The sequence below is a fragment of the Ranitomeya variabilis genome, chromosome 4 (assembly GCF_051348905.1).
Source record: "Ranitomeya variabilis isolate aRanVar5 chromosome 4, aRanVar5.hap1, whole genome shotgun sequence".
Lineage (NCBI taxonomy): Eukaryota > Metazoa > Chordata > Amphibia > Anura > Dendrobatidae > Ranitomeya > Ranitomeya variabilis.
The window spans coordinates 604,745,608-604,772,099 of NC_135235.1; the positions used below are offsets into that span (position 1 = coordinate 604,745,608).

The window sequence follows — 26,492 nt, forward strand, 5'->3', positions numbered from 1 at the left end:
CATTCGGGCCTCCAAGGAGAGAATGAGGACGTCCACCGATGCACATCGGCGACCCGCTCCGACCTTTGCTCCTGGCGATTTAGTGTGGCTCTCCGCCCGTAACATCAGGCTGCGAGTTGAGTCCACTAAGTTTGCACCTCGCTACTTGGGTCCTTTTAAGGTCCTCGAACAGGTTAACCCTGTGGTCTACCATTTAGCCCTTCCGCCACGCCTGGGTATCACCGACACCTTTCATGTGTCCCTCTTGAAGCCCGTATACATGTCCCGGTTTTCCGAGTCATCTGCCGGGACATCGGGTTCGTCTACGGACGATTACGAGGTGAACGCTATTTTGGGGTGCAAGGTGGTACGTGGCAAAAATTGTTATTTGGCGGACTGGAAGGGTTATGGTCCTGAGAGCCTGCTGAGCACATTCGGGCTCCACTGCTCATTGCTGCCTTCGAGCGTGGTGAGGTCCGAGGGGGGGGGGGTGATGTTGGGGGTTGAGTTCCCGCCTCTGCACAGGGGGGAATCTCAGGCCATCTCCGCTGCGGTCTCCCATTCTACTTCTGCTGCAGTGGAGCCTGCTCAGCAGAGATGTAGGTCCCAGCATCTTGCTCAGTCTCACTCTGTGCAAAGGGTTACTACTGCCTTTCCAGCTTCTGCCATTAAAGCCATTGCTGGGCAGCAGCAGACGCTTTTGGGACTAAGTCCTGCTTTTCCTCTTCTGAGCATGCCCAGGGCAAGATCTCCCGTTGGAGATCGAGGGTTACATGCTCAGATACTGCAGCAGGTCCCATTTGTCCTCCAGGAAGGTCCTGAAGGTGCTCAACTTCTGTGGCAGCCTCCCATTGGTCCTTTTTGGGAAGGTCCTGTACATGCTGCAGCTATAAAAGGTTCGCATGACCGCACGGCCATGCGCTAGTGTACATTTGTATACATGTGTGTGTTGATGAGTGCAAGTCGTTCCTAAATATCCCATCCCTATTGTATGACTGTTCGCGTATGGTGTATGGCTGCTATCTAGCGCCCGGCTGAACTGTCAGCACTTAAACACACAACAGCGTCTACTGGTGTGACCGCCAGTACGGCGCCACGCGCTATTAGAACGCTTTCTTAGCCCAAGCCTGGGTGGTTGGTGGCGTCCGCCAGTGCGGCACAGCTCGCACTCTTGTGCTCAAAATATTATTGTAGTTTATTTCTTACACCCAGTGGCGGTGTTAAGCGCAAGTAGTTTAGACGGACTCAAATCCCGAGTCTTGGGACTGAGTTCGGCGACTCCTCACTTGCGCTCTTTGTGCGGTACCGTGGCTCTGTGACTTAACAGAGTTCGCTTCCACTGCCATATATCGCTGCCATTTGCTAGCAGCAGGTTCTCTCCTGCACGGTGGACCCCGGACTGCGAACGCACCTGATCCCATCTCTCTATTTACTCGGTGTGTTCCGCCAGTCCTAACAGTAGCATTGCTTGTTCAATTCATTTTTGGTGCCAGTGTCCTTTTTATATATTTTCTGTAAAGCGACATGTACCATGTCTGACAGTAGCAGTTAACTTATTTCTCCCTCTTTAGCTGGGATCACATATTGGGACCAAATGATGGTCTTTTGCGGCTAGTCTTAGACCTGCATGGCAAAACCACTAGAGATGAGTAGATCAGGCAAAATGTAAATTTGTCTGTTTACCATTTTTTTTTTACTGGAAATGTTAATGTCCCTTATTATTATCTGAGGCTTCTCCAAACCCCAGAATATAATAAACATACTATGTGAAAAAATAAAAGAATCCTTAGACTCACCACCTACCTCTCTAGCCCATCAGCTCCTCCCTGCTACCCCACTTGTGCACTTCACATCACTGTAGGCCTTGCTGAAATCCCTGTAGGCTTCCAGGATTGATAGGCACGAGAGTTTTCAGAATATACGTTTGCAAAGGTCACTGCACACACTGTGACATCTCGACATCAGCCATAACCTTTGTGGGCTTGTGAGCAGAACCCTCCTGGGGCTATCAAACCCGGAGTCCCCCGTGTAGCGTGAGAGGCTTGGGGATTTCAGCCAGCTAGCGGTACTCTGAAGATGGGAGTGTGGCTCCCCTGAGGGTCCGGTCACCACAGAGTACTGCACCTCACCCAGAGGTGTGGGATTCCACTCTCAGGTAAGGAGGTGGGCATGGCACAGAACCCTACACCTACATCAAATACAGACAATTCAGTCAGGGCCAGGCTGGATAGAAAAGGGTGTTGGAGGAGTGGGTGGGGTAGGTAGAGTAGGGGATATTGTGAGAGACAGAAAGGAGTTCTCAGAGAGAGGGACCTGAAGAGAAGTGAAATGACAGAAAGAACCGAAGGAAGGGGTCCTAGAGGCACGGGTAGTGAGAAGTCCACCCGTGGGGCTCGTATCCATGCTGACCACCGTCGGGTGGAGGGACCAGGTCACAGTGAAGGACCAGCCCTCAAACTAGTGGAGAAACCAAGAACTCAGCTAGCTAACTGGAAGTCGTGGCTTTTGCAAGAAGCACAGTCACATCTGAGCACATTCGCTGAAAAGGCAGCCGGATAGGATTCAGGGAGGACTTAGCCCTCACCACCCGACAGGATCCATGGCTACTGGCTTGGGACACGGTGTGGCAGGCGCAGGGCAGGAGAGGCGATAGCTGTTATGATCCTTAGTGGTTGAGGATCACGAATTACTCCAGCTAAGTAACAAACACATGACAAGCTCTAGGGAGGTGGCAAACTGGACTGACCGCAAATCTGAACCTATCCAAACACACTAGAAGTAGCCGATGAACGTGCCTAAAAATACTAGACGTCTCGAGCCAGCCTGAGGAACTAACTACCCCTAGAGAGAAAGAAAGACCTCTCTTGCCTCCAGAGAAATAATCCCCAAAGATATAGAAGCCCCCAACAAATAATAACGGTGAGGTAAGAGGAAGGCACATACACAGGGGTGAAAACAGATTCAGCAAATGAGGCCCACTAATACTAGATAGCAGAAAATAGTAAAGGGGTCTGTGCGGTCAGTAAAAAACCCTTACAAAATATCCACACTGAGATTTCAAGAACCCCCGCACCAACTAACGGTGTGGGGGGAGAAACTCAGTCCCCTAGAGCAACCAGCAAGCGAGGAGATCACATCTTAGCAAGCTGGACAAGAAACATGATGAATGCTGATAATCAAAAAAAGAACGGACAAAAACTTAGCTTGTCTTGGAGAGGCTGGGAGCAAGGTAATCACAAGGAATCTGAAGAGCACTGAATACATTGATAGCAGGCAAGGAACTGAGTATCCAGGTGAGTTAAATAGGAAACCAACCAAGGATAACGAACCAGCTGATGCAGCCAACCTGCAGAAAGACAACACTACACAGTACCGCTTGTGACCACTAGAGGGAGCCTAAAAATAGAGTTCACAACAGTACCCCCCCCTTGAGGAGGGGTCACCAAACCCTCATCAAGACCCCCAGGGCGATCAGGATGAGCCGCGTGGAAGGCACGAACCAAATCGGCCGCATGAACATCAGAGGTGACAACCCAGGAATTATCCTCCTGACCATAGCCCTTCCACTTCACCAAATACTGAAGCCTCCGTCTAGAGATACGAGAATCCAAAATCTTGTCCACCACGTACTCCAATTCTCCCTCGACCAGCACCGGAGCAGGAGGCTCAACAGAAGGAACCACAGGTACCACATACCTCCGCAACAAAGACCTATGGAACACATTATGAATGGCAAACGATGCTGGGAGATCCAAACGAAAAGACACCGGGTTAAGGATTTCCAAGATCTTATAAGGACCGATGAAGTGAGGCTTGAATTTAGGAGAGGAGACCTTCATAGGAACATACCGAGAAGACAGCCACACCAAATCCCCAACACGAAGTCGGGGACCCACACCGCGGCGGCAGTTGGCAAAGCGCTGAGCCTTCTCCTGTGACAACCTCAAATTGTCCACCACATGGTTCCAAATCTGCTGCAACCTATCCACCACAGAATCCACCCCAGGACAGTCAGAAGACTCAACCTGACCCGAGGAAAAACGAGGATGGAAACCAGAATTGCAGAAAAAAGGCGAAACCAAAGTAGCAGAACTAGCCCGATTATTAAGGGCAAACTCGGCCAATGGCAAAAAAGTCACCCAATCATCCTGATCAGCAGAAACAAAACATCTCAAATAAGTTTCCAACGTCTGATTAGTTCGCTCGGTTTGGCCATTAGTCTGAGGATGGAAGGCCGACGAAAAAGATAAATCAATGCCCATCTTAGCACAAAAAGTCCGCCAAAACCTGGACACAAACTGGGATCCTCTATCAGACACAATATTTTCAGGAATGCAGTGCAAGCGAACCACATTCTGAAAAAATAGAGGAACCAAATCGGAGGAGGAAGACAACTTAGGCAAGGGCACCAAATGGACCATCTTGGAAAAACGATCACACACCACCCAGATGACAGACATTTTCTGAGATACTGGAAGATCCGAAATAAAATCCATGGAAATGTGCGTCCAAGGCCTTTTCGGGACAGGCAAAAGCAAAAGCAAACCGCTGGCACGAGAACAGCAAGGCTTAGCCCGAGCACAAATCCCACAAGACTGCACAAAGGATCGCACATCCCGCGACAAGGAAGGCCACCAGAAGGACCTAGCCACCAAATCTCTGGTACCAAAAATCCCAGGATGACCCGCCAACACCGAAGAATGAACCTCGGAAATAACTCTGCTGGTCCATCTATCCGGGACAAACAGTCTCTCTGGTGGACAACGGTCAGGTCTATCCGCCTGAAATTTCTGCAGCACTCGTCGCAAATCTGGGGAAATGGCAGACAAAATCACTCCCTCTCTGAGAATACCAGCCGGCTCAGAAACTCCCGGAGAGTCAGGCACAGAACTCCTAGAAAGTGCATCAGCCTTCACGTTCTTCGAACCAGGCAGGTATGAGACCACAAAGTTGAAACGGGAGAAAAACAGCGACCAACGAGCCTGTGTAGGATTCAGGCGCTTGGCAGACTCGAGGTAAATCAGGTTTTTGTGATCAGTCAAGACCACCACACGATGTTTAGCTCCTTCGAGCCAATGTCGCCACTCCTCAAATGCCCACTTCATAGCCAACAACTCCCGATTACCAACATCATAATTCCGCTCGGCAGGCGAAAACTTTCTTGAAAAGAAAGCACATGGCTTCATCACAGAGCCATCAGAGCTTCTCTGCGACAAAACAGCCCCTGCTCTGTCATGAATCCCAATGGCTAGGGATAGCACAGGACAAGCAAGGTACAAATATATAACGGACGAGCTCTAGGGTGATGGAACCTGGGCTGACCGCTGCCCTACGCCTGACAAACGCAACTAGAGATAGCCAGGGAGCGTGCCTACGTTGGTTCTAGACGCCACGCACCAGCCTAAGAGCTAACTAGTACTGCAGAGAAAATAAAGACCTCACTTGCCTCCAGAGGAACGAACCCCAAAAGGTATAGTTGCCCCCCACATGTATTGACGGTGAAATGAGAGGAAGGCACACACATAGAGATGATATATATAGGTTTAGCAAATAGAGGCCCGCTGTAAACTAGAAAGCAGAACGATACAAAAGGGGTCTGAGCGGTCAGCAAAAAACCCTAATCAAAAAAACCATCCTGAGATTACAAGAACCCATGTGCCAACTCATGGCACATGGGGAGAACCTCAGTCCACTAGAGCTACCAGCTAGCATAGAGACATAATAAGCAAGCTGGACAAAAAAAACAAACAACTGAAAATCAGCACTTAGCTTATCCTGAAAGATCTGGGAGCAGGTAGGCAGGAACAAAACAGAGCACATCTGAATACATTGATAGCCGGCAAGGAAATGACAGAAAGGCCAGGTAAAATAGGAAACACCCAGCCTCTGATGGACAGGTGGAAACCAAAGGCCGCAACCCACCAAAGTCACCCAGTACCAGCAGTAACCACCAGAGGGAGCCCACAAACAGAATCCACAACAGTACCCCCCCCTTGAGGAGGGGTCACCGAACCCTCACGAGAACCCCCAGGGCGATCAGGGTGAGCTCTATGGAAGGCGCGGACCAAATCAGTCGCATGAACATCGGAGGCGACCACCCAGGAATTATCCTCCTGACCATAACCCTTCCACTTAACCAAATACTGGAGTTTGCGTCTGGAAACACGAGAATCCAAGATCTTCTCAACAACATACTCCAATTCTCCCTCCACCAGCACCGGAGCAGGAGGCTCAACCGAAGGAACAACGGGCACCTCATACCTCCGCAACAACGACCGATGGAACACATTATGAATAGCAAACGATGCTGGGAGATCCAAACGAAAAGATACAGGGTTAAGAATCTCCGAGATCCTATAAGGACCGATGAACCGAGGCTTGAACTTAGGAGAAGAGACCTTCATAGGGACAAAACGAGAAGACAACCACACCAAATCCCCAACAAGAAGTCGGGGACCCACGCGGCGACGGCGATTAGCAAACTGCTGAGTCTTCTCCTGAGATAACTTCAAATTGTCCACCACCTGATTCCAAATTTGATGTAGCCTGTCCACCACCACGTCCACTCCAGGACAATCCGAAGACTCCACCTGACCAGAGGAAAAACGAGGATGAAACCCCGAATTACAAAAAAAAGGAGAGACCAACGTGGCAGAACTAGCCCGATTATTAAGAGCAAATTCGGCCAGTGGCAAAAAAGCAACCCAGTCATCTTGGTCAGCAGAAACAAAACACCTCAAATAAGTTTCCAAGGTCTGATTAGTTCGCTCCGTCTGGCCATTCGTCTGAGGATGGAATGCAGACGAGAAAGACAAATCAATGCCCATCTTGGCACAAAATGTCCGCCAAAATCTAGACACAAACTGGGATCCCCTGTCAGAAACGATATTCTCCGGAATCCCATGCAAACGAACCACGTTCTGAAAAAATAAAGGGACCAACTCAGAGGAGGAAGGCAACTTAGGCAAGGGCACCAAATGAACCATCTTAGAAAAGCGGTCACACACAACCCAGATAACGGACATTTTCTGTGAAACCGGGAGATCAGAAATAAAATCCATGGAAATGTGCGTCCAAGGCCTCTTCGGGATGGGCAAGGATAACAACAACCCACTGGCCCGAGAACAGCAAGGCTTAGCTCGAGCACACACTTCACAAGACTGCACAAAGGTACGCACATCCCTAGACAAGGAAGGCCACCAAAAAGACCTGGCCACCAAGTCTCTAGTACCAAATATTCCAGGATGACCAGCCAACACAGAAGAATGGACCTCGGAGATGACTCTACTGGTCCAATCATCCGGAACAAACAATCTTTCTGGTGGACAACGATCCGGTTTATCCACCTGAAACTCCTGCAATGCACGTCGCAAGTCTGGGGATACAGCGGACAATATTACCCCATCCCTAAGGATACCAGTAGGCCCAGAGTCTCCAGGAGAGTCCGGCACAAAACTCCTGGAAAGAGCATCTGCCTTCACATTCTTTGAACCTGGCAGGTATGAAACCACGAAATTGAAACGAGAAAAAAACAACGACCAACGAGCCTGTCTAGGATTCAAACGCCTGGCAGACTCAAGGTAAATGAGATTCTTGTGATCAGTCAAGACCACCACACGATGTTTAGCACCCTCAAGCCAATGACGCCACTCCTCAAATGCCCACTTCATGGCCAAAAGCTCCCGATTACCCACATCATAATTGCGCTCGGCGGGCGAGAATTTTCTAGAGAAGAATGCACATGGCTTCATCACCGAGCCATCAGAACTTCTCTGTGACAAAACCGCCCCCGCTCCAATCTCGGAAGCATCAACCTCAACCTGAAAAGGAAGTGAAACATCTGGTTGACACAACACAGGAGCAGAAGAAAACCGGCGCTTAAGTTCCTGAAAGGCCCCCACGGCCGCAGGAGACCAATTAGCAACATCAGCACCCTTTTTAGTCAAATCAGTCAAAGGTTTAACAATACTGGAAAAATTTGCAATGAACCGACGATAAAAATTAGCAAACCCCAAGAACTTCTGTAGGCTCTTAACAGATGTAGGTTGTGTCCAGTCACAAATTGCCTGAACCTTGACGGGATCCATCTCAATAGTAGAAGGAGAAAAAATGTACCCCAAAAAAGAAATCTTCTGGACTCCGAAGAGACACTTTGAGCCCTTCACAAACAGAGAATTGGCCCGCAGAACCTGAAACACCTTCCTGACCTGTAGAACATGAGACTCCCAGTCATCAGAAAACACCAAAATATCATCCAAATACACAATCATAAACTTATCCAGATATTCACGGAAAATATTGTGCATAAAGGACTGAAAGACTGACGGAGCATTGGAGAGTCCAAAAGGCATTACCAAATACTCAAAATGGCCCTCAGGCGTATTAAATGCGGTTTTCCACTCATCACCTTGATTTATCCGCACCAGATTATACGCACCGCGAAGATCTATCTTAGTGAACCACCTAGCCCCCTTAATGCGAGCAAACAAGTCAGTCAATAATGGCAATGGATACTGATATTTGACTGTAATCTTATTCAGAAGGCGATAATCTATACAAGGCCTCAGGGAACCATCTTTTTTTGCCACGAAAAAAAAACCTGCTCCCAGAGGGGACGAAGATGGACGAATATGTCCCTTTTCCAAGGACTCCTTAATATAATTCCGCATAGCAGTATGCTCTGGCAGTGACAGATTAAATAAACGACCCTTAGGGAACTTACTGCCAGGAATCAATTCTATAGCACAGTCACAATCTCTATGAGGAGGGAGCGAATTGAGCTTAGGCTCCTCAAAAACATAGCTATAGTCAGACAAAAACTCAGGGATCTCAGAAGGAGTAGATGAAGCGATTGAAATCGGAGGTGCATAATCATGAACCCCCTGACATCCCCAGCTTAACACAGACATTGTTTTCCAGTCCAGGACAGGATTATGAGTTTGTAACCATGGCAGCCCCAGCACTAGTACATCATGTAAATTATACAGTACAAGGAAGCGAATCACCTCCTGATGAACGGGAGTCATGCGCATGGTCACTTGTGTCCAATACTGCGGTTTATTCATAGCCAATGGTGTAGAGTCAATTCCCTTCAGAGGAATAGGAACTTCCAGAGGCTCCAGACTAAAACCGCAGCGTTTAGCAAATGACCAATCCATAAGACTCAGGGCAGCGCCCGAATCCACATAGGCATCAACGGAAATGGAAGACAGTGAAAAAATCAGAGTGACAGACAAAATGAACTTAGGCTGCAGAGTACCAATGGCAAAAGATTTATCAAGCTTTTTTGTGCGTTTAGAGCATGCTGATATAACATGAGCTGAATCACCACAATAAAAACACAATCCATTTTTCCGCCTATAATTTTGCCGTTCACTTCTGGACTGAATTCTATCACATTGCATAGTCTCAGGTGCCTGTTCAGAAGACACCGCCAACTGGTGCACGGGTTTGCGCTCCCGCAAACGCCGATCAATCTGTATGGCCATAGCCATAGACTCATTTAGACCTGTAGGCGTAGGGAACCCCACCATAATATCCTTAATGGCCTCAGAAAGACCATTTCTGAAGTTTGCAGCCAGGGCGCACTCATTCCACTGAGTAAGCACCGACCATTTCCGAAATTTTTGACAATATATTTCCGCTTCATCATGCCCCTGAGAGAGGGCTAACAAAGCCTTTTCAGCCTGAATCTCCAGGTTGGGTTCCTCATAGAGCAATCCCAATGCCAGAAAAAACGCATCCACACTGAGCAATGCAGGATCCCCTGGTGCCAATGCAAATGCCCAATTCTGAGGGTCGCCCCGCAGGAAAGATATTACAATCCTGACCTGTTGAGCAGGGTCTCCAGAGGAGCGAGATTTTAAAGAAAGAAACAATTTACAATTGTTCCTGAAATTCAGGAAGGTAGATCTATCTCCAGAGAAGAACTCTGGAATAGGAATTCTAGGTTCAGACATGGGAGTGTGAACAACAAAATCCTGTATGTTTTGAACTTTTGCCGCGAGATTACTCAGGCTGGAAGCCAAACTCTGGACATCCATGTTAAACAGCTAAGATCAGAGCCATTCAAGGGTTAAGAGGAGGTAAGAAGCAGCTAGACAGCAATAAAGGGCTAGGCAGCAAAACTCTGAAGGGAAAAAAAAAAAATAAAATTTCCCTTAAACACTTCTTTTCCTCCTGCTTCAGCCCAAACAATTAACACTTTGTGGGCCGGCTATACTGTCATGAATCCCAATGGCTAGGGATAGCACAGGACAAGCAAGGTACAAATATATAACGGACGAGCTCTAGGGTGATGGAACCTGGGCTGACCGCTGCCCTACGCCTGACAAACGCAACTAGAGATAGCCAGGGAGCGTGCCTACGTTGGTTCTAGACGCCACGCACCAGCCTAAGAGCTAACTAGTACTGCAGAGAAAATAGAGACCTCACTTGCCTCCAGAGGAACGAACCCCAAAAGGTATAGTTGCCCCCCACATGTATTGACGGTGAAATGAGAGGAAGGCACACACATAGAGATGATATATATAGGTTTAGCAAATAGAGGCCCGCTGTAAACTAGAAAGCAGAACGATACAAAAGGGGTCTGAGCGGTCAGCAAAAAACCCTAATCAAAAAAACCATCCTGAGATTACAAGAACCCATGTGCCAACTCATGGCACATGGGGAGAACCTCAGTCCACTAGAGCTACCAGCTAGCATAGAGACATAATAAGCAAGCTGGACAAAAAAAACAAACAACTGAAAATCAGCACTTAGCTTATCCTGAAAGATCTGGGAGCAGGTAGGCAGGAACAAAACAGAGCACATCTGAATACATTGATAGCCGGCAAGGAAATGACAGAAAGGCCAGGTAAAATAGGAAACACCCAGCCTCTGATGGACAGGTGGAAACCAAAGGCCGCAACCCACCAAAGTCACCCAGTACCAGCAGTAACCACCAGAGGGAGCCCACAAACAGAATCCACAACACTGCTCCAATCTCAGAAGCATCAACCTCGACCTGAAAGGGGAGAGAGACATCTGGTTGACATAAGACTGGAGCTGAAGAAAACCGGTGCTTCAGTTCCCAAAAGGCCTCCACGGCCGCAGGAGACCAATTAGTCACATCAGAACCCTTCTTGGTCAAATCCGTCAAAGGTTTAACCACGCTAGAAAAATTAGCGATGAAACGACGGTAAAAATTAGCAAAACCCAAGAACTTCTGAAGACTCTTAACAGACGTAGGCTGAGTCCAGTCATGAATAGCCTGGACCTTGACTGGGTCCATCTCCACAGTAGAAGGAGAAAAAATAAAACCCAAAAAGGAGACCTTCTGTACTCCGAAGAGGCATTTTGAGCCCTTCACAAATAAAGCATTAGCACGCAGGACCTGAAACACCATCCTGACCTGCTTCACATGGGACTCCCAATCATCAGAAAAGACCAAAATGTCATCCAGATAAACAATCATAAATTTATCCAGATATTCTCGGAAGATGTCATGCATAAAGGACTGAAACACAGAAGGAGCATTAGAGAGTCCAAAAGGCATCACTAAGTACTCAAAATGGCCTTCGGGCGTATTAAATGCTGTTTTCCATTCATCTCCCTGCTTAATGCGCACAAGGTTATACGCACCACAGAGATCTATCTTAGTGAACCAACTGGCCACCTTAATCCGAGCAAACAAATCAGACAATAGTGGCAAAGGATACTGAAATTTGACTGTGATTTTATTCAGAAGACGATAATCTATACAAGGTCTCAAAGAACCGTCCTTCTTGGCCACAAAAAAAAATCCTGCACCAAGAGGGGAAGAGGATGGGCGAATATGTCCCTTCTCCAAAGACTCCTTTATATAACTCCGCATCGCGGCATGCTCTGGTACAGACAAATTAAAAAGTCGTCCCTTAGGGAATTTACTACCAGGAATTAAATTTATAGCACAGTCACAATCCCTATGAGGGGGCAGGGCACTGGTCCTGGGCTCATCAAATACATCCTGGTAGTCAGACAAAAACTCAGGGACCTCAGAAGGAGTGGAAAAAGCAATAGACACCAACGGAGTATCACCATGAATTCCCTGACAACCCCAACTTGACACAGACATAGCTTTCCAATCTAAAACTGGATTATGAGCCTGCAGCCATGGCAGACCCAAAACGACAACATCATGCAAATTATGCAGAACGAGAAAGCGAATCACCTCCTGATGTACGGGAGTCATGCACATGGTCATTTGCGTCCAATACTGAGGCTTAATCTCAGCCAATGGCGTAGCATCAATTCCCCTCAGAGGAATAGGAAATTCCAAAGGCTCCAGGACAAAACCACAGCGCCTGGCAAACGACAAATCCATCAGATTCAGGGCAGCACCCGAATCCACAAAAGCCATAACCGGGTAGGACGACAAAGAACAAATCAAAGTAACAGACAAAATAAATTTAGGCTGTATCGTACCAATGGTGACAGGTTTAGCGATTTTTTTTAAACGTTTAGAGCATGCGGATAACATGAGTAGAATCACCACAGTAAAAGCACAACCCATTTTGACGTCTATGACTTTGTCGCTCAATTCTGGTCAGAGTTCGGTCACATTGCATAGACTCAGGTCTCTGTTCAGAAAATACCGCCAAAGGATGAGCAGATTTGCTCTCCCGTAAACGCCGATCAACCTGAATGGCTAAAGCCATAGAATCACTCAGACTTGTAGGTCTAACATTCTTAACGGCCTCAGAAAGACCTTCTCTGAAATTTGCAGCCAGGGCACACTCATTCCATTGAGTAAGCACCGACCATTTCCGAAATTTTTGACAATACACCTCTGCTTCATCCAGACCTTGAGAGATAGCCAGCAACGCTTTTTCTGCCTGATTCTCAAGATTAGGCTCCTCATAAAGCAGTCCAAGAGCCAGAAAAAATGCATCTACATTAAGCAATGCAGGATCTCCTGGCGCCAGAGAGAAGGCCCAATCTTGAGGGTCGCCACGAAACAAGGAGATAACAATTTTGACTTGCTGAGCGGAATCACCAGAGGAACGAGGTCTCAGAGACAGAAATAACTTACAATTATTCTTAAAATTCTGAAACCTAGATCTATCTCCAGAAAACAACTCGGGAATGGGTATCTTTGGTTCTGACATAGGGCTATGAATAACAAAATCCTGAATACTTTGCACCCGTGCAGTAAGATGATAGACCGCACATGGAGTACTGTGTCCAGTTTTGGGCACCGGTGCTCAAGAAGGATATAATGGAACTAGAGAGAGTACAAAGGAGGGCAACAAAATTAATAAAGGGGATGGGAGAACTACAATACCCAGATAGATTAGCGAAATTAGGATTATTTAGTCTAGAAAAAAGACGACTGAGGGGCGATCTAATAACCATGTATAAGTATATAAGGGGACAATACAAATATCTCGCTGAGGATCTGTTTATACCAAGGAAGGTGACGGGCACAAGGGGGCATTCTTTGCGTCTGGAGGAGAGAAGGTTTTTCCACCAAAATAGAAGAGGATTCTTTACTGTTAGGGCAGTGAGAATCTGGAATTGCTTGCCTGAGGAGGTGGTGATGGCGAACTCAGTTGAGGGGTTCAAGAGAGGCCTGGATGTCTTCCTGGAGCAGAACAATATTGTATCATACAATTATTAGGTTCTGTAGAAGGACGTAGGAATATAGGCAGAACTGGATGGACAAATGTCTTTTTTCGGCCTTACTAACTATGTAACTATGTAACTATGTAACTATGATCCACACTAGAAGTCAGAGTCTATTCATGTCTGCAGCTGAGCTCAAAACCACCCAGAGTTCAAGGGGATGAAAGAAGCTAAACAGACTGCAGCAAAGGAAAAGCGGGAGGAAAAAAAAAAAAAAAAAAAAGTACTCAGGTCTTCTTTTTATCCCACTTCTGCGATGCATTAAACACTTTTTTGGCCTGCTATACTGTTATGATCCTTAGTGGTTGAGGATCACGAATTACTCCAGCTAAGTAACAAACACAGGACAAGCTCTAGGGAGGTGGCAAACTGGACTGACCGCAAATCTGAACCTATCCAAACACACTAGAAGTAGCCGGTGAACGTGCCTAAAAATACTAGACGTCTCGAGCCAGCCTGAGGAACTAACTACCCCTAGAGAGAAAGAAAGACCTCTCTTGCCTCCAGAGAAATAATCCCCAAAGATATAGAAGCCCCCAACAAATAATAACGGTGAGGTAAGAGGAAGGCACATACACAGGGGTGAAAACAGATTCAGCAAATGAGGCCCACTAATACTAGATAGCAGAAAATAGTAAAGGGGTCTGTGCGGTCAGTAAAAAACCCTTACAAAATATCCACACTGAGATTTCAAGAACCCCCGCACCAACTAACGGTGTGAGGGGAGAAACTCAGTCCCCTAGAGCAACCAGCAAGCGAGGAGATCACATCTTAGCAAGCTGGACAAGAAACATGATGAATGCTGATAATCAAAAAATGAACGGACAAAAACTTAGCTTGTCTTGGAGAGGCTGGGAGCAAGGTAATCACAAGGAATCTGAAGAGCACTGAATACTTTGATAGCAGGCAAGGAACTGAGTATCCAGGTGAGTTAAATAGGAAACCAACCAAGGATAACGAACCAGCTGATGCAGCCAACCTGCAGAAAGACAACACTACACAGTACCGCTTGTGACCACTAGAGGGAGCCTAAAAATAGAGTTCACAACAGATAGCCAGTGCAGGAAGACGGCCAGAGAAAGGAACATAAGAAAGAGGTTTCTGAAAAGATCACCCAAATTGCTTGAGAGCTGGCTGGGCCGCAAACCTGTAGGACACAGCACCCCCGGCTGGGGCAACTAAGGACTGTGAGTAAAGCATTGGAAACTGCACCACGCTGTGTCCTCACATTTGTTTACTGCGCCATCCACCTTGCAACACAACTACTACAAATACCACAAGCACCATCATCACTTTTAACACTATAGCTGCCCCGGGGTTTAGCTCAACCTGTGGAGAGCTGTGCCAACTCTGCTGCATCACCATCAACCCGAGTGGACTCTGAAGCAGCGTCGGCTAACACCTTTATTACCGAGTACCACACGTGGTGTCACGAACGTTACTCCATAAACTTTATTCCCCTTTTCACATCCCCTTTAACTGGATGCCCAGGGCCAAGGACCGGGCCACTGCCACTGTGACCACCCCTTTAAGTACCGCCGGACCCGGTACCAAGTGCCCCACGGTCCTAGCGGGCGCTCCATGAGGACCACACACAGCCGACATAGCGGTATGGGCTACAAAAAAAACCAATACCTATTATTGTGTTAATAGCAGTACCATACTTAACACCTTTAACTGTGTCTTGTCCCATGATGTAAAATGTCTACTTGGCGTGGCCAAGGTAGGGAAGTGTCCCAGCTTTTCTTCTGCAGTCCCTCAACCAAACCCTACAACTTCAATGATATTACTTGAATTTGAGTATACGGCAGAGAGCTGCGCATATACAATAGGCCTTTGTTAAGAGCAGGGAAGGTTGCTGCGCATGCACCACTGCCACTGCACGTGTACCGCCTTTAGAAATAAAGGCACAGGTAAGAGACTTAAAAGGACTGTCTCATGAAAGTCATCTATGAGGTAAATGTCTGAAAGATGTGTGTTGTGATCCGCTTTTTGGGCTCCCCTAGTGGTGGCTGGTGGTACTGGAGACTTGTGTGTTCTTTTCTGCCTCAGCTCACCTGCTTCCATCAGTTTTGGGAGTTCCCTATTTAGCCTTGCTCTCCAGTCACTTCCTTGCCGGTCATCATTGTAACCTGAGTCTTTCAGTTGCATGTTCCTGCTACCAGTCTGCTGATCAGCTAAGTGGACTCTTGTCCTTTTTGTTTTGTATTTTTTGTCCAGTTTACAGTTTGTCATTTCCTGTTACTGGAAGCTCTTGTGGACTGAAATTGCCACTCCTGTGTCATGAGTTGACACAGGAGTCTTAAAGTAATTTCAGGATGGGTTTTTGAAAGGGTTTTTCAGCTGACCGTGAAGTCCTCTTTTGTATCCTTCCTCTATCTAGTAAGTGGACCTCGCTTTGCTAAATCTACCTTCATACTGTGTATGTCTTTTCCTCTGAACTCACCGTTAATATATGGGGGGGTTACTATCATCTTTGGGGAATTTCACTAGAGGTAAGCCAGGTCTGTTCCTTCCTCTTCTAGGCGTAGTTAGTTCTCCAGCTGGCGCATGGCATCTAGGCAGCCGTAGGAATGCTTCCTGGCTACTGTTAGTTGTGTGGTAGATTTAGGTCACGGTCAGCTTGAGTTTCCATCACCCGAGGGCTAGTCTGTTATTTTGTGTTTCTGATGTTCCCATGCCATTGGGGAATCATGACAGTATGACCGGACCCTGTTAAAGTAATTGGCAGAAGAAAGGAGAGTAAAAGAAGTCTGTAGATTTTTTTTTTTTTTTCCCTCACATGTTTGCTACTTAGTTGGCTCAGTTGTATTTCTGCTCTATTTACAGCCTTGCCTTTCACTCCTTCTAATCCTTGAATGGCTCTGATCTCTCCGGTTTAAGGATGGACTCTCAGAGTTTGGCTGCAGGTTTAAATAATCTTGCTACGAAGGTTCAGAATTTACAAGATTATGTTATACGTACTCCTATTTCTGAACCTAAGATTCCTACACCAGAGGTATTTTCCGGAGATAGATCTCGGTTTCTGAATTTCAAATGTAATTGTAAATTATTCCTTTCTCTCAGACCTCACTCCTCTGGAGATCCTGTTCAGCAGGTTAAGATTGTGATTTCTTTGCTGCGAGGTGACCCTCAAAATTGGGCATTTTCATTGACACCAGGGGATCCTGCGTTGCTCAATGTGGATGCGTTTTTTCTGGCTTTAGGGTTGCTGTATGAGGAACCTAATTTGGAGATTCAAGCTGAAAAAGCTTTAATAGCCCTGTCTCAAGGGCAAGATGAAGCTGAGATATACTGCCAAAAATTTCGTAAATGGTCTGTGCTTACTCAGTGGAATGAGTGTGCCCTAGCGGCAATTTTCAGAGAAGGCCTTTCTGATGCCGTTAAGGATGTCATGGTGGGGTTTCCTACGCCCACAGGTCTGAATGAGTCCATCACAATGGCGATTCAGATTGATCGGCGTTTGCGGGAGCGCAAACCCGTGCACCATTTGGCGGTATCTTCTGAAGGGACGCCAGAGAAAATGCAATGTGACAGAATTCTGTCAAGAAGCGAGCGGCAGAATTATAGGCGCAAAAATGGCTTGTGCTTCTACTGTGGTGATTCCGCGCATGTTATATCAGCATGCTCTAAACGTACTAGGAAGGTTGACAAGTCTGTTTCTATTGGCACTTTACAGTCTAAATTTCTTCTGTCTGTAACTCTGATTTGTTCATTATCAGTTATTACCGTGGATGCCTATGTGGACTCTGGCGCCGCTCTGAGTCTCATGGATTGGTCCTTCGCCAGGCGCTGTGGGTTTGATTTGGAGCCTCTGGAAGTTCCTATACCTCTGAAGGGTATTGATTCTACACCTCTGGCTTGTAATAGACCACAGTTCTGGACGCAAGAGACTATGCGTATGACTCCAGACCATCAGGAGATGATTCGCTTCCTCGTGTTGCATAATTTACATGATGTGTTAGTGCTTGGATTACCATGGTTGCAATCTCATAACCCAGTACTGGACTGGAAAACTATGTCTGTGTTAAGCTGGGAATGTCGGGGGGCTCATGGGGACATACCTTTGGTTTCTATCTCGTCATCTATTCCCTCTGAGGTTCCGGCATTTTTGTCGGATTTTGGGGATATTTTTGAAGAGCCTAAAATTGGTTCTCTCCCTCCCCACAGAGAGTGTGATTGCGCCATAGATCTGATTCCAGGCAGTAAATTTCCAAAGGGTCGTTTGTTTAACCTATCTGTACCTGAGCATGCTGCCATGCGAGAGTATGTTAAGGAGTCCCTGGAAAAGGGACATATTCGTCCTTCTTCATCACCTTTAGGAGCTGGGTTTTTCTTTGTCTCTAAAAAGGATGGCTCGCTGAGGCCTTGTATTGATTATCGACTCCTGAATAAAATTACTGTCAAATATCAGTATCCGTTGCCGCTGCTTACTGATTTGTTTGCTCGCATAAGGGGGGCTAAGTGGTTCTCCAAGATTGATCTCCGTGGGGCGTATAATTTGGTGCAAATTAAGCAAGGGGATGAGTGGAAAACCGCATTTAATACGCCTGAGGGCCACTTTGAGTATTTAGTAATGCCTTTCGGCCTTTCTAATGCACCTTCAGTTTTTCAGTCCTTTATGCATGATATTTTCCGTGAATATCTGGATAAATTTATGATTGTGTATTTGGACGATATTTTGATTTTTTCTGAGGACTGGGAGTCTCATGTTCAGCAGGTCAGGAGGGTTTTTCAGGTCTTGCGGGAGAATTCTCTGTGTGTAAAGGGTTCTAAGTGTGTTTTTGGGGTTCAAAAGATTTCCTTTTTAGGGTACATTTTTTCCCCTTCTTCTGTTGAGATGGACCCTGTCAAGGTTCGGGCTATTTGTGACTGGACGCAGCCTACTTCTCTAAAGGGTCTTCAGAAGTTCTTGGGCTTTGCTAATTTTTATCGTCGATTTATAACTGGTTTTTCTGGTGTTGCTAAGCCTCTTACGGATTTGACTAAGAAGGGTGCTGATGTTGCCAATTGGTCCTCTGCCGCTGTGGAGGCCTTTCGGGAACTTAAGCGCCGCTTTTCGTCTGCCCCTGTGTTGCGCCAGCCTGATGTCTCTCTCCCCTTTCAGGTTGAGGTCGATGCTTCCGAGATCGGAGCGGGGGCGGTTTTGTCGCAGAAAAGTTCCGATTGCTCAGTGATGAGACCTTGTGCGTTCTTTTCTCGAAAATTTTCTGCCGCCGAAAGAAATTATGATGTCGGTAATTGGGAGCTTTTGGCCATGAAGTGGGCATTTGAGGAGTGGCGTCATTGGCTTGAGGGTGCTAGACATCAGGTGGTGGTTTTGACTGATCACAAGAATCTGATTTATCTTGAGTCTGCCAGGCGCCTGAATCCTAGACAGGCGCGCTGGTCGTTGTTTTTCTCTCGGTTTAATTTTGTGGTCTCATATCTACGAGGTTCTAAGAATGTGAAGGCAGATGCCCTTTCTAGGAGTTTTGAGCCTGATTCCCCTGGTGATTCGGAACCTACAGGTATCCTTAAGGATGGGGTGATATTATCCGCTATTTCCCCAGATCTGCGACGTGCTTTGCAAGAGTTTCAGGCGGATAGACCTGATCGCTGTCCACCTGGTAGACTGTTTGTTCCTGATGATTGGACCAGTAGAGTCATCTCGGAGGTTCATTCTTCTACGCTGGCGGGTCATCCTGGAATTTTTGGTACCAGGGATTTGGTGGCTAGATCCTTCTGGTGGCCATCTCTGTCTCGAGATGTGCGTGTTTTTGTGCAGTCTTGTGATGTGTGTGCTCGGGCCAAGCCTTGTTGTTCTAGGGCTAGCGGGTTGTTGTTGCCCTTGCCTATTCCGAAGAGGCCTTGGACGCACATCTCGATGGACTTTATTTCTGATCTTCCTGTCTCTCAGAGGATGTCTGTTATCTGGGTGGTGTGTGACCGTTTTTCTAAGATGGTTCATTTGGTGCCATTGCCGAAGTTGCCTTCCTCGTCTGAGTTGGTTCCTTTGTTTTTTCAAAATGTGGTTCGCTTGCATGGTATTCCTGAAAATATCGTTTCTGATAGGGGTACCCAGTTCGTTTCTAGATTTTGGCGGGCATTCTGTGCCAGGTTGGGCATTGATTTGTCTTTTTCGTCTGCCTTCCATCCTCAGACTAATGGCCAGACGGAGCGAACTAATCAGACTTTGGAGACGTATTTGAGGTGTTTTGTGTCTGCGGATCAGGATGATTGGGTTGCCTTTTTGCCGTTGGCGGAGTTTGCTCTTAATAATCGGGCTAGTTCGGCCACTTTGGTTTCCCCTTTCTTTTGCAATTCGGGGTTTCATCCCCGTTTTTCTTCTGGTCAGGCGGAGTCTTCGGATTGTCCTGGAGTAGATGCTGTGGTGGATCGGTTGTATCGGATTTGGGAACAAGTGGTGGACAATTTGAATTTGTCCCAGGAGAGGACTCAGCGGTTTGCTAACCGCCAGCGTCGGGTTGGTCCTCGCCTTCGTGTTGGGGACTTGGTGTGGTTGTCTTCCCGTTTTGTCCCAATGAGGGTTTCTTCTCCTAAATTTAAGCCTCGGTTCATCGGTCCCTATAGGATTTTGGAGATTATTAACCCTGTTTCCTTTCGTTTGGACCTCCCGGCATCTTTCGCTATCCATAATGTGTTCCATCGGTCGTTGTTGCGGAGATACGAGGTGCCGGTGGTTCCTTCTGCTGAGCCTCCTGCTCCTGTGCTGGTTGAGGGTGAATTGGAGTACGTTATAGAGAAGATCTTGGACTCCCGTATTTCCAGGCGGAGACTCCAGTATCTGGTTAAATGGAAGGGCTATGGTCAGGAAGATAATTATTGGGTAACTGCCTCTGATGTTCATGCCTCGGATTTGGTTCGTGCCTTTCATAGGGCTCATCCAGGTCGCCCTGGCGGTTCTTGTGAGGGTTCGGTGCCCCCTCCTTAAGGGGGGGGGTACTGTTGTGATCCGCTTTTTGGGCTCCCCTAGTGGTGGCTGGTGGTACTGGAGACTTGTGTGTTCTTTTCTGCCTCAGCTCACCTGCTTCCATCAGTTTTGGGAGTTCCCTATTTAGCCTTGCTCTCCAGTCACTTCCTTGCCGGTCATCATTGTAACCTGAGTCTTTCAGTTGCATGTTCCTGCTACCAGTCTGCTGATCAGCTAAGTGGACTCTTGTTCTTTTTGTTTTGTATTTTTTGTCCAGTTTACAGTTTGTCATTTCCTGTTACTGGAAGCTCTTGTGGACTGAAATTGCCACTCCTGTGTCATGAGTTGACACAGGAGTCTTAAAGTAATTTCAGGATGGGTTTTTGAAAGGGTTTTTCAGCTGACCGTGAAGTCCTCTTTTGTATCCTTCCTCTATCTAGTAAGTGGACCTCGCTTTGCTAAATCTACCTTCATACTGTGTATGTCTTTTCCTCTGAACTCACCGTTAATATATGTGGGGGCTACTATCATCTTTGGGGAATTTCACTAGAGGTAAGCCAGGTCTGTTCCTTCCTCTTCCAGGCGTAGTTAGTTCTCCGGCTGGCGCATGGCATCTAGGCAGCCGTAGGAATGCTTCCTGGCTACTGTTAGTTGTGTGGTAGATTTAGGTCACGGTCAGCTTGAGTTTCCATCACCCGAGGGCTAGTCTGTTATTTTGTGTTTCTGATGTTCCCATGCCATTGGGGAATCATGACAGATGTGACTGTCAGTTCTGGGACCTGCCTATCTCCCAGTTCCAACCACAAGTAAGTGGAGAGGTTGTGGCGCATGCACCATCTCTTTCCATTCAGTTCTGAATAGTGATGAGCGATTATATACTCGTTACTCGGGATTTCCCGAGTATGCTCAGGTGTCCTTTAGTATTTTTTAGTGCCCGGAGATTTAGTTTTTTTCGCCGCAGCTGGATGATTTACAGCTACTAGCCTGCTTGATTACATGTGGGGATTCCTAGCAACCAGGCACCCCCACATGTACTTAGCCTGGCTAATAACTGTAAATCAATCAGCTGAGGTGATGAAAACTAAATCTCAGAGCACTAAAATATACTCGGAGGACACCCGAGCGTGCTCGGGAATTCTCGAACAACGAGTAAATTCGCTCATCACTACTTCTGAACACAGATGAGCAAATACTCTCAGCTGGATTCAGAGCTCTCATAGCACTGAGATAGGATTGACATCTATCAGAAGTTTATGAAATACCCTTTAGATACACCTGAAACAACCCTGATAATGCAGCTTATAATGACATAAGTGCCAGTAGATGTTGGTCAAGTTGCAAAGGAGAATGCTGAAAGGATTACTTAAAAAAAAGTCAGGGCATTTCTGTGTTATGGCTACTTCCAGCCATCTCCTACCACCATGGCACAGGACGCAATTATATTTTATTTTTTTTAGGTATCCTACTGCTTTGAATGCCACCCGAAGTTTTATTTGGACTGACAGCTATAGGAAAAAAAATGGAGACACAAAGCGCAAAATAGGGTCTTATCCTTTAGATAACCAAGAGAGCTTTCTTAGAATTGCTCACCTGATTTTGCTGAATGAAGAGCATGTAGCGATTTCGGCTGCTGCAGATCCACAAGCCGATCAACGGCCGTATGACAATATAAACTGTGCAGGAGGTGTGGGTTAAATCCGCGCTGCCTTAATGATGAAGTTCCAAGGATAATAAATTTAAAAGGTGGTTTATTCAACGCGTTTCAAGGTCAGTGCGACCTCTTCTTCAGAAAATTCCACATACAACATACAGATACAACGTGCTTACATTGTTTAAATTCCAACAGAGTTAAAAAAAAAAAAGTCCAGATGGTCAGATGACATATGGTGTCAAAGTTCATGGTTCACAAAAGGTTAATACAACTTTGTTGGCACAGAATTCATTGAATAATAATCTTGCATTAATTTATATTTACAGGATATTAAATTAAAAGAGATGGTAATCAGTTGGTTAAGTTAATAGGTTAAATGTCTCTTCAATGAAAAAAAGCAAAAAAGAAAAAAGAGGAGGATAGCTGATAAGAACCTGTGAGAAGAGATTCCCCAGTTACCAAGGTCTGCTGCATAATGCCCAGGTTACTGAGCCACACCTTTCCTTTCTTTGCATATAACAGCTATTCCACCTTAAACAAAAAATGTATTATTAAAAAAAGAAATCTTTTATTATTAAAACAACTACTAAAAAATAGATTAAAAAAATATATATATAAATTCCTGGACAGATTGTCTCTATTTCTCTTTTGGGGTTGTTCCATTCTATAACATCGGGATTTTTTTTTTTTTTTTTTTTCTTCCCTCACTTTTACCAAGGCAAACATTGGAAGTAATTTAACTCAATTGGGAGCGACATGGCACTGAGCTCAAAGCAAAAAAAAATATATATATATATATGTCCACACTCCAATCCAGGAGATCGACACCACATGTGGTTGATGATTGGTTTGTATTGGTGTCGATCTCCTGGATTGGAGTGTGGACATATATATTTTTATTTATTTATTTTTTTGCTTTGAGCTCAGTGCCATGTCGCTCCCAACTGAGTTAAATTACTTCCAATGTTTGCCTTGGTAAAAGTGAAGGAAGAAAAAAAAAAAATAAAAAAAAAAAATAAAATCCCGATGTTATAGAATGGAACAACCCCAAAAGAGAAATAGAGACAATCTGTCCAGGAATTTATATATATATTTTTTTTATCTATTTTTTAGTAGTTGTTTTAATAATAAAAGATTTCTTTTTTTAATAATACATTTTTTGTTTAAGGTGGAATAGCTTTTATATGCAAAGAAAGGAAAGGTGTGGCTCAGTAACCTGGGCATTATGCAGCAGACCTTGGTAACTGGGGAATCTCATCTCACAGGTTCTTAGCAGCTATCCTGCTCTTTTTTCTTTTTTGCTTTTTTTCATTGAAGAGACATTTAACCTATTAACTTAACCAACTGATTACCATCTCTTTTAATTTAATATCCTGTAAATATAAATTAATGCAAGATTATCATTCAATGAATTCTGTGCCAACAAAGTTGTATTAACCTTTTGTGAACCATGAACTTTGACACCATATGTCATCTGACCATCTGGACTTTTTTTTTTTTTAACTCTGTTGGTATTTAAACAATGTAAGCACGTTGTATCTGTATGTTGTATGTGGAATTTTCTGAAGAAGAGGTCGCACTGACCTTGAAACGCGTTGAATAAACCACCTTTTAAATTTATTATCCTTGGAACTTCATCATTAAGGATTTAACCCACACCTCCTGCACAGTTTATATTTGGACTGACAGACATTCTTGAAATAGCAGAATCTTCATGTAACAATTTTTTTCTTACACACTGCTCCGGTATTAAGATGTATAAATGGAATGATATGAAGTCAAAGAAATATGTAAACTTATCCAGATCTGAGAAAAAGTGTAAGAAAGACAATGAACAAGCCTGCAGAATCATATGAACAAAGCACAAGAAATGTGAGACTCAACTTACACCACTGCTGGCATGTAGTAATGAAACTTGGAGAGAAATTCTGTGAGGCTTCCCTGCTTAGCGCAAACAACCTTGTTCAGGAGAGTTTCATGATTTTCAAACCATGGTGACTGCAGTTTTTTCTTTCTTGGGACAAAACAAACAAAGAAAGAAGCTTATTTTTTGTTATATTAAGGATGGAAAGCAAAAAAGTGAAAAAGTTACCTGGCAAAATGCAAAATAGTTTCAGGTCGTATGGTTGCATCAAGATGAATATGAAGTTCAACCTAAACAAAAGTACAAGGTTTAGCCCATGTGTGCAAATGTTTGTAAGAAGCTGCAGAAATACATTAAGTGGTAGTGCATGTACATGTGAGGGGGTAGCGCACGTACATGAGCGAGTAGCACACATACATATGAGGGGGTAGCACGCGTACATGTGATGTTGTTGCGTGTGAGGGGGTAGCGTGTATAGCTGAGGGAGTGATGTGCATACAGTTGAGAGGATGGCATGCGTAGAGTTGAGAGACTGGCGTGCGTACATGTGATGGGTGGTGCGTGTACATGTGAAGTGGTGGCTCACGTACACGTGAGGGGGTAGTGCGCATACATGTGAGAAGGTAGCACACATACATGTGAGAAGGTAGCGCACATACAGGTGAGGAGGTGGAGCACATACAGTACAGACCAAAAGTTTGAACACACCTTCTCATTTAAAGATTTTGCTGTATTTTCATGACTATGAGAATTGTACATTCACACTGAAGGCATCAAAACTTTGAATTAACACATGTGGAATTATATACTTAACAAAAAAGTGTGAAACGACTGAAATTATGTCTTATATTCTAGGTTCTTCAAAGGAGCCACCTTTTGCTTTGATGACTGCCTTGCACACTCTTGGCATTTGTGGCGCCCCAGGGTCCTGGTCGTCACAGTAGCATTGCTTTCCTCATGGGGAGAGCGATGTTACGCTTGAAGGCAAGAAGGGATAACTACAACCAGGTACCACAAACATGCAACGCATTCACACTCCAGGCCACCGGGGGGAGCTTTTGATCCTATTTGCTAGGTGACTCCCTATATATATATATATATATATATATATATATATATATATATAACTGCTAGTCTGTAGGGAAAGGACAGTCAGTACTTGCCACGGAAAAGACTGGATCAGTCTGAGGCAAAGCGGAAGGTTTTACGGAGCTGCGTGGCCCCAGTGCAGCAATTCCTGGAAAGAGACACTGAGAAAGCCAAATTGATTGCAGAGAGCGTGCAGGAGAGCAAAGCACAGGAGTGGATATCAGAGGGAGACCAGCCCCGAGCAGGCTGCCTCCTTCTGAGGCGCAGGAACCGGTAGCAGGAACACCGAGGATCATAAGGCACTCTATGACTTACATCAGAGACCGGCAGGACAGCTGAACTTTATGTTACCTGTCCGACCTAACACCCTGGAGGCACGATGGCACCCCTCAGAGGCCGGGGCATGCTAGAGTCTCTATAAACAGCCTCAAGCCACCAGTCATACGGGTTATGTCCTATCCTACCCGGGGGACAGAAAGAGAGATAACATCTGTGAGGACCTTATGTGTAGCTTTAAGCAGTAAGGGACTACACCATCACGGCGCTAGAGGAAGGCTTTTGATTTCCACCTGGACAAGGGGACCCCTAACTTGCCGTCCAGACCCTGCCTGCCCTGTGATCTGATGCTCTGGACTGTGGATGCTGAAGCCTTCAGTAAACCAAGGTAAAGAGACTGCAAACTTGTGTCCTCATTCTTTACTGTACTCCTCACCATCTTCCATCTACACCACTGGGAGCCCTGGGGATATACTTCACCTGTGGGAAGTTATACCATCTAGCTGCCATAATATTACCCCAGAGGACCCCCTAAAGCAGCGTCGGTCCCCACTGACCGAATACCACAGGTGGCGTCATAAACATAAACATTATTCCCTTTAAAGACCTTTCCCTTTAACGTTGATGCCCAGGGCACGGACTGGGTCGCCACCGTGACATCCCCCCTGTGAACCGCAGGACCCGGTTCCGAGTACTCCACAGCCTTGTGGGCATGTCAACTTCTCTTGATGAGCTTCAAGAGGTTGTCACCGGGAATGGTTTTCACTTCACAGGCATTTGTGCCCTGTCAGGTTTAATAAGTGGGATTTCTTGCCTTCTAAATGGTGTTGGGATCATCAGTTGTGTTATGCATAAGTCTGGTGGATACACAGCTGATAGTCCTACTGAATAGACTGTTAGAATTTGTATTATGGCAAGAAAAAAGCAGATAAGTAAAGAAAAACGAGTGGCCATACTTTAAGAAATGATGGTCAGTCAGTCCGAAAAATTGGGAAAACTTTGAAAGTGTCCCCAAGTGCAGCGGCAAAAACCATCAAGCGCTACAAAGAAACTGGCTCACATGAGGACCTCCCCAG

General features: G+C 45.8%; 1 protein-coding gene across 2 annotated transcripts in view; it reads right to left on the reverse strand.

Annotated features, from left to right (window-relative positions):
* Window positions 1-26,492, reverse strand: part of LOC143766008 (adenosine deaminase-like) — a 102,187-nt gene that overhangs the window by 25,284 nt on the left and 50,411 nt on the right. For both annotated transcript variants that reach the window (XM_077253322.1, XM_077253321.1), the window contains exons 2-3: window positions 24,280-24,341; window positions 24,076-24,201 (exon numbers count right to left, since the gene is read on the reverse strand). In XM_077253322.1, the coding sequence (XP_077109437.1) occupies window positions 24,076-24,201; window positions 24,280-24,341 (188 nt within the window). The remainder of the gene's footprint in view (window positions 1-24,075; window positions 24,202-24,279; window positions 24,342-26,492) is intronic.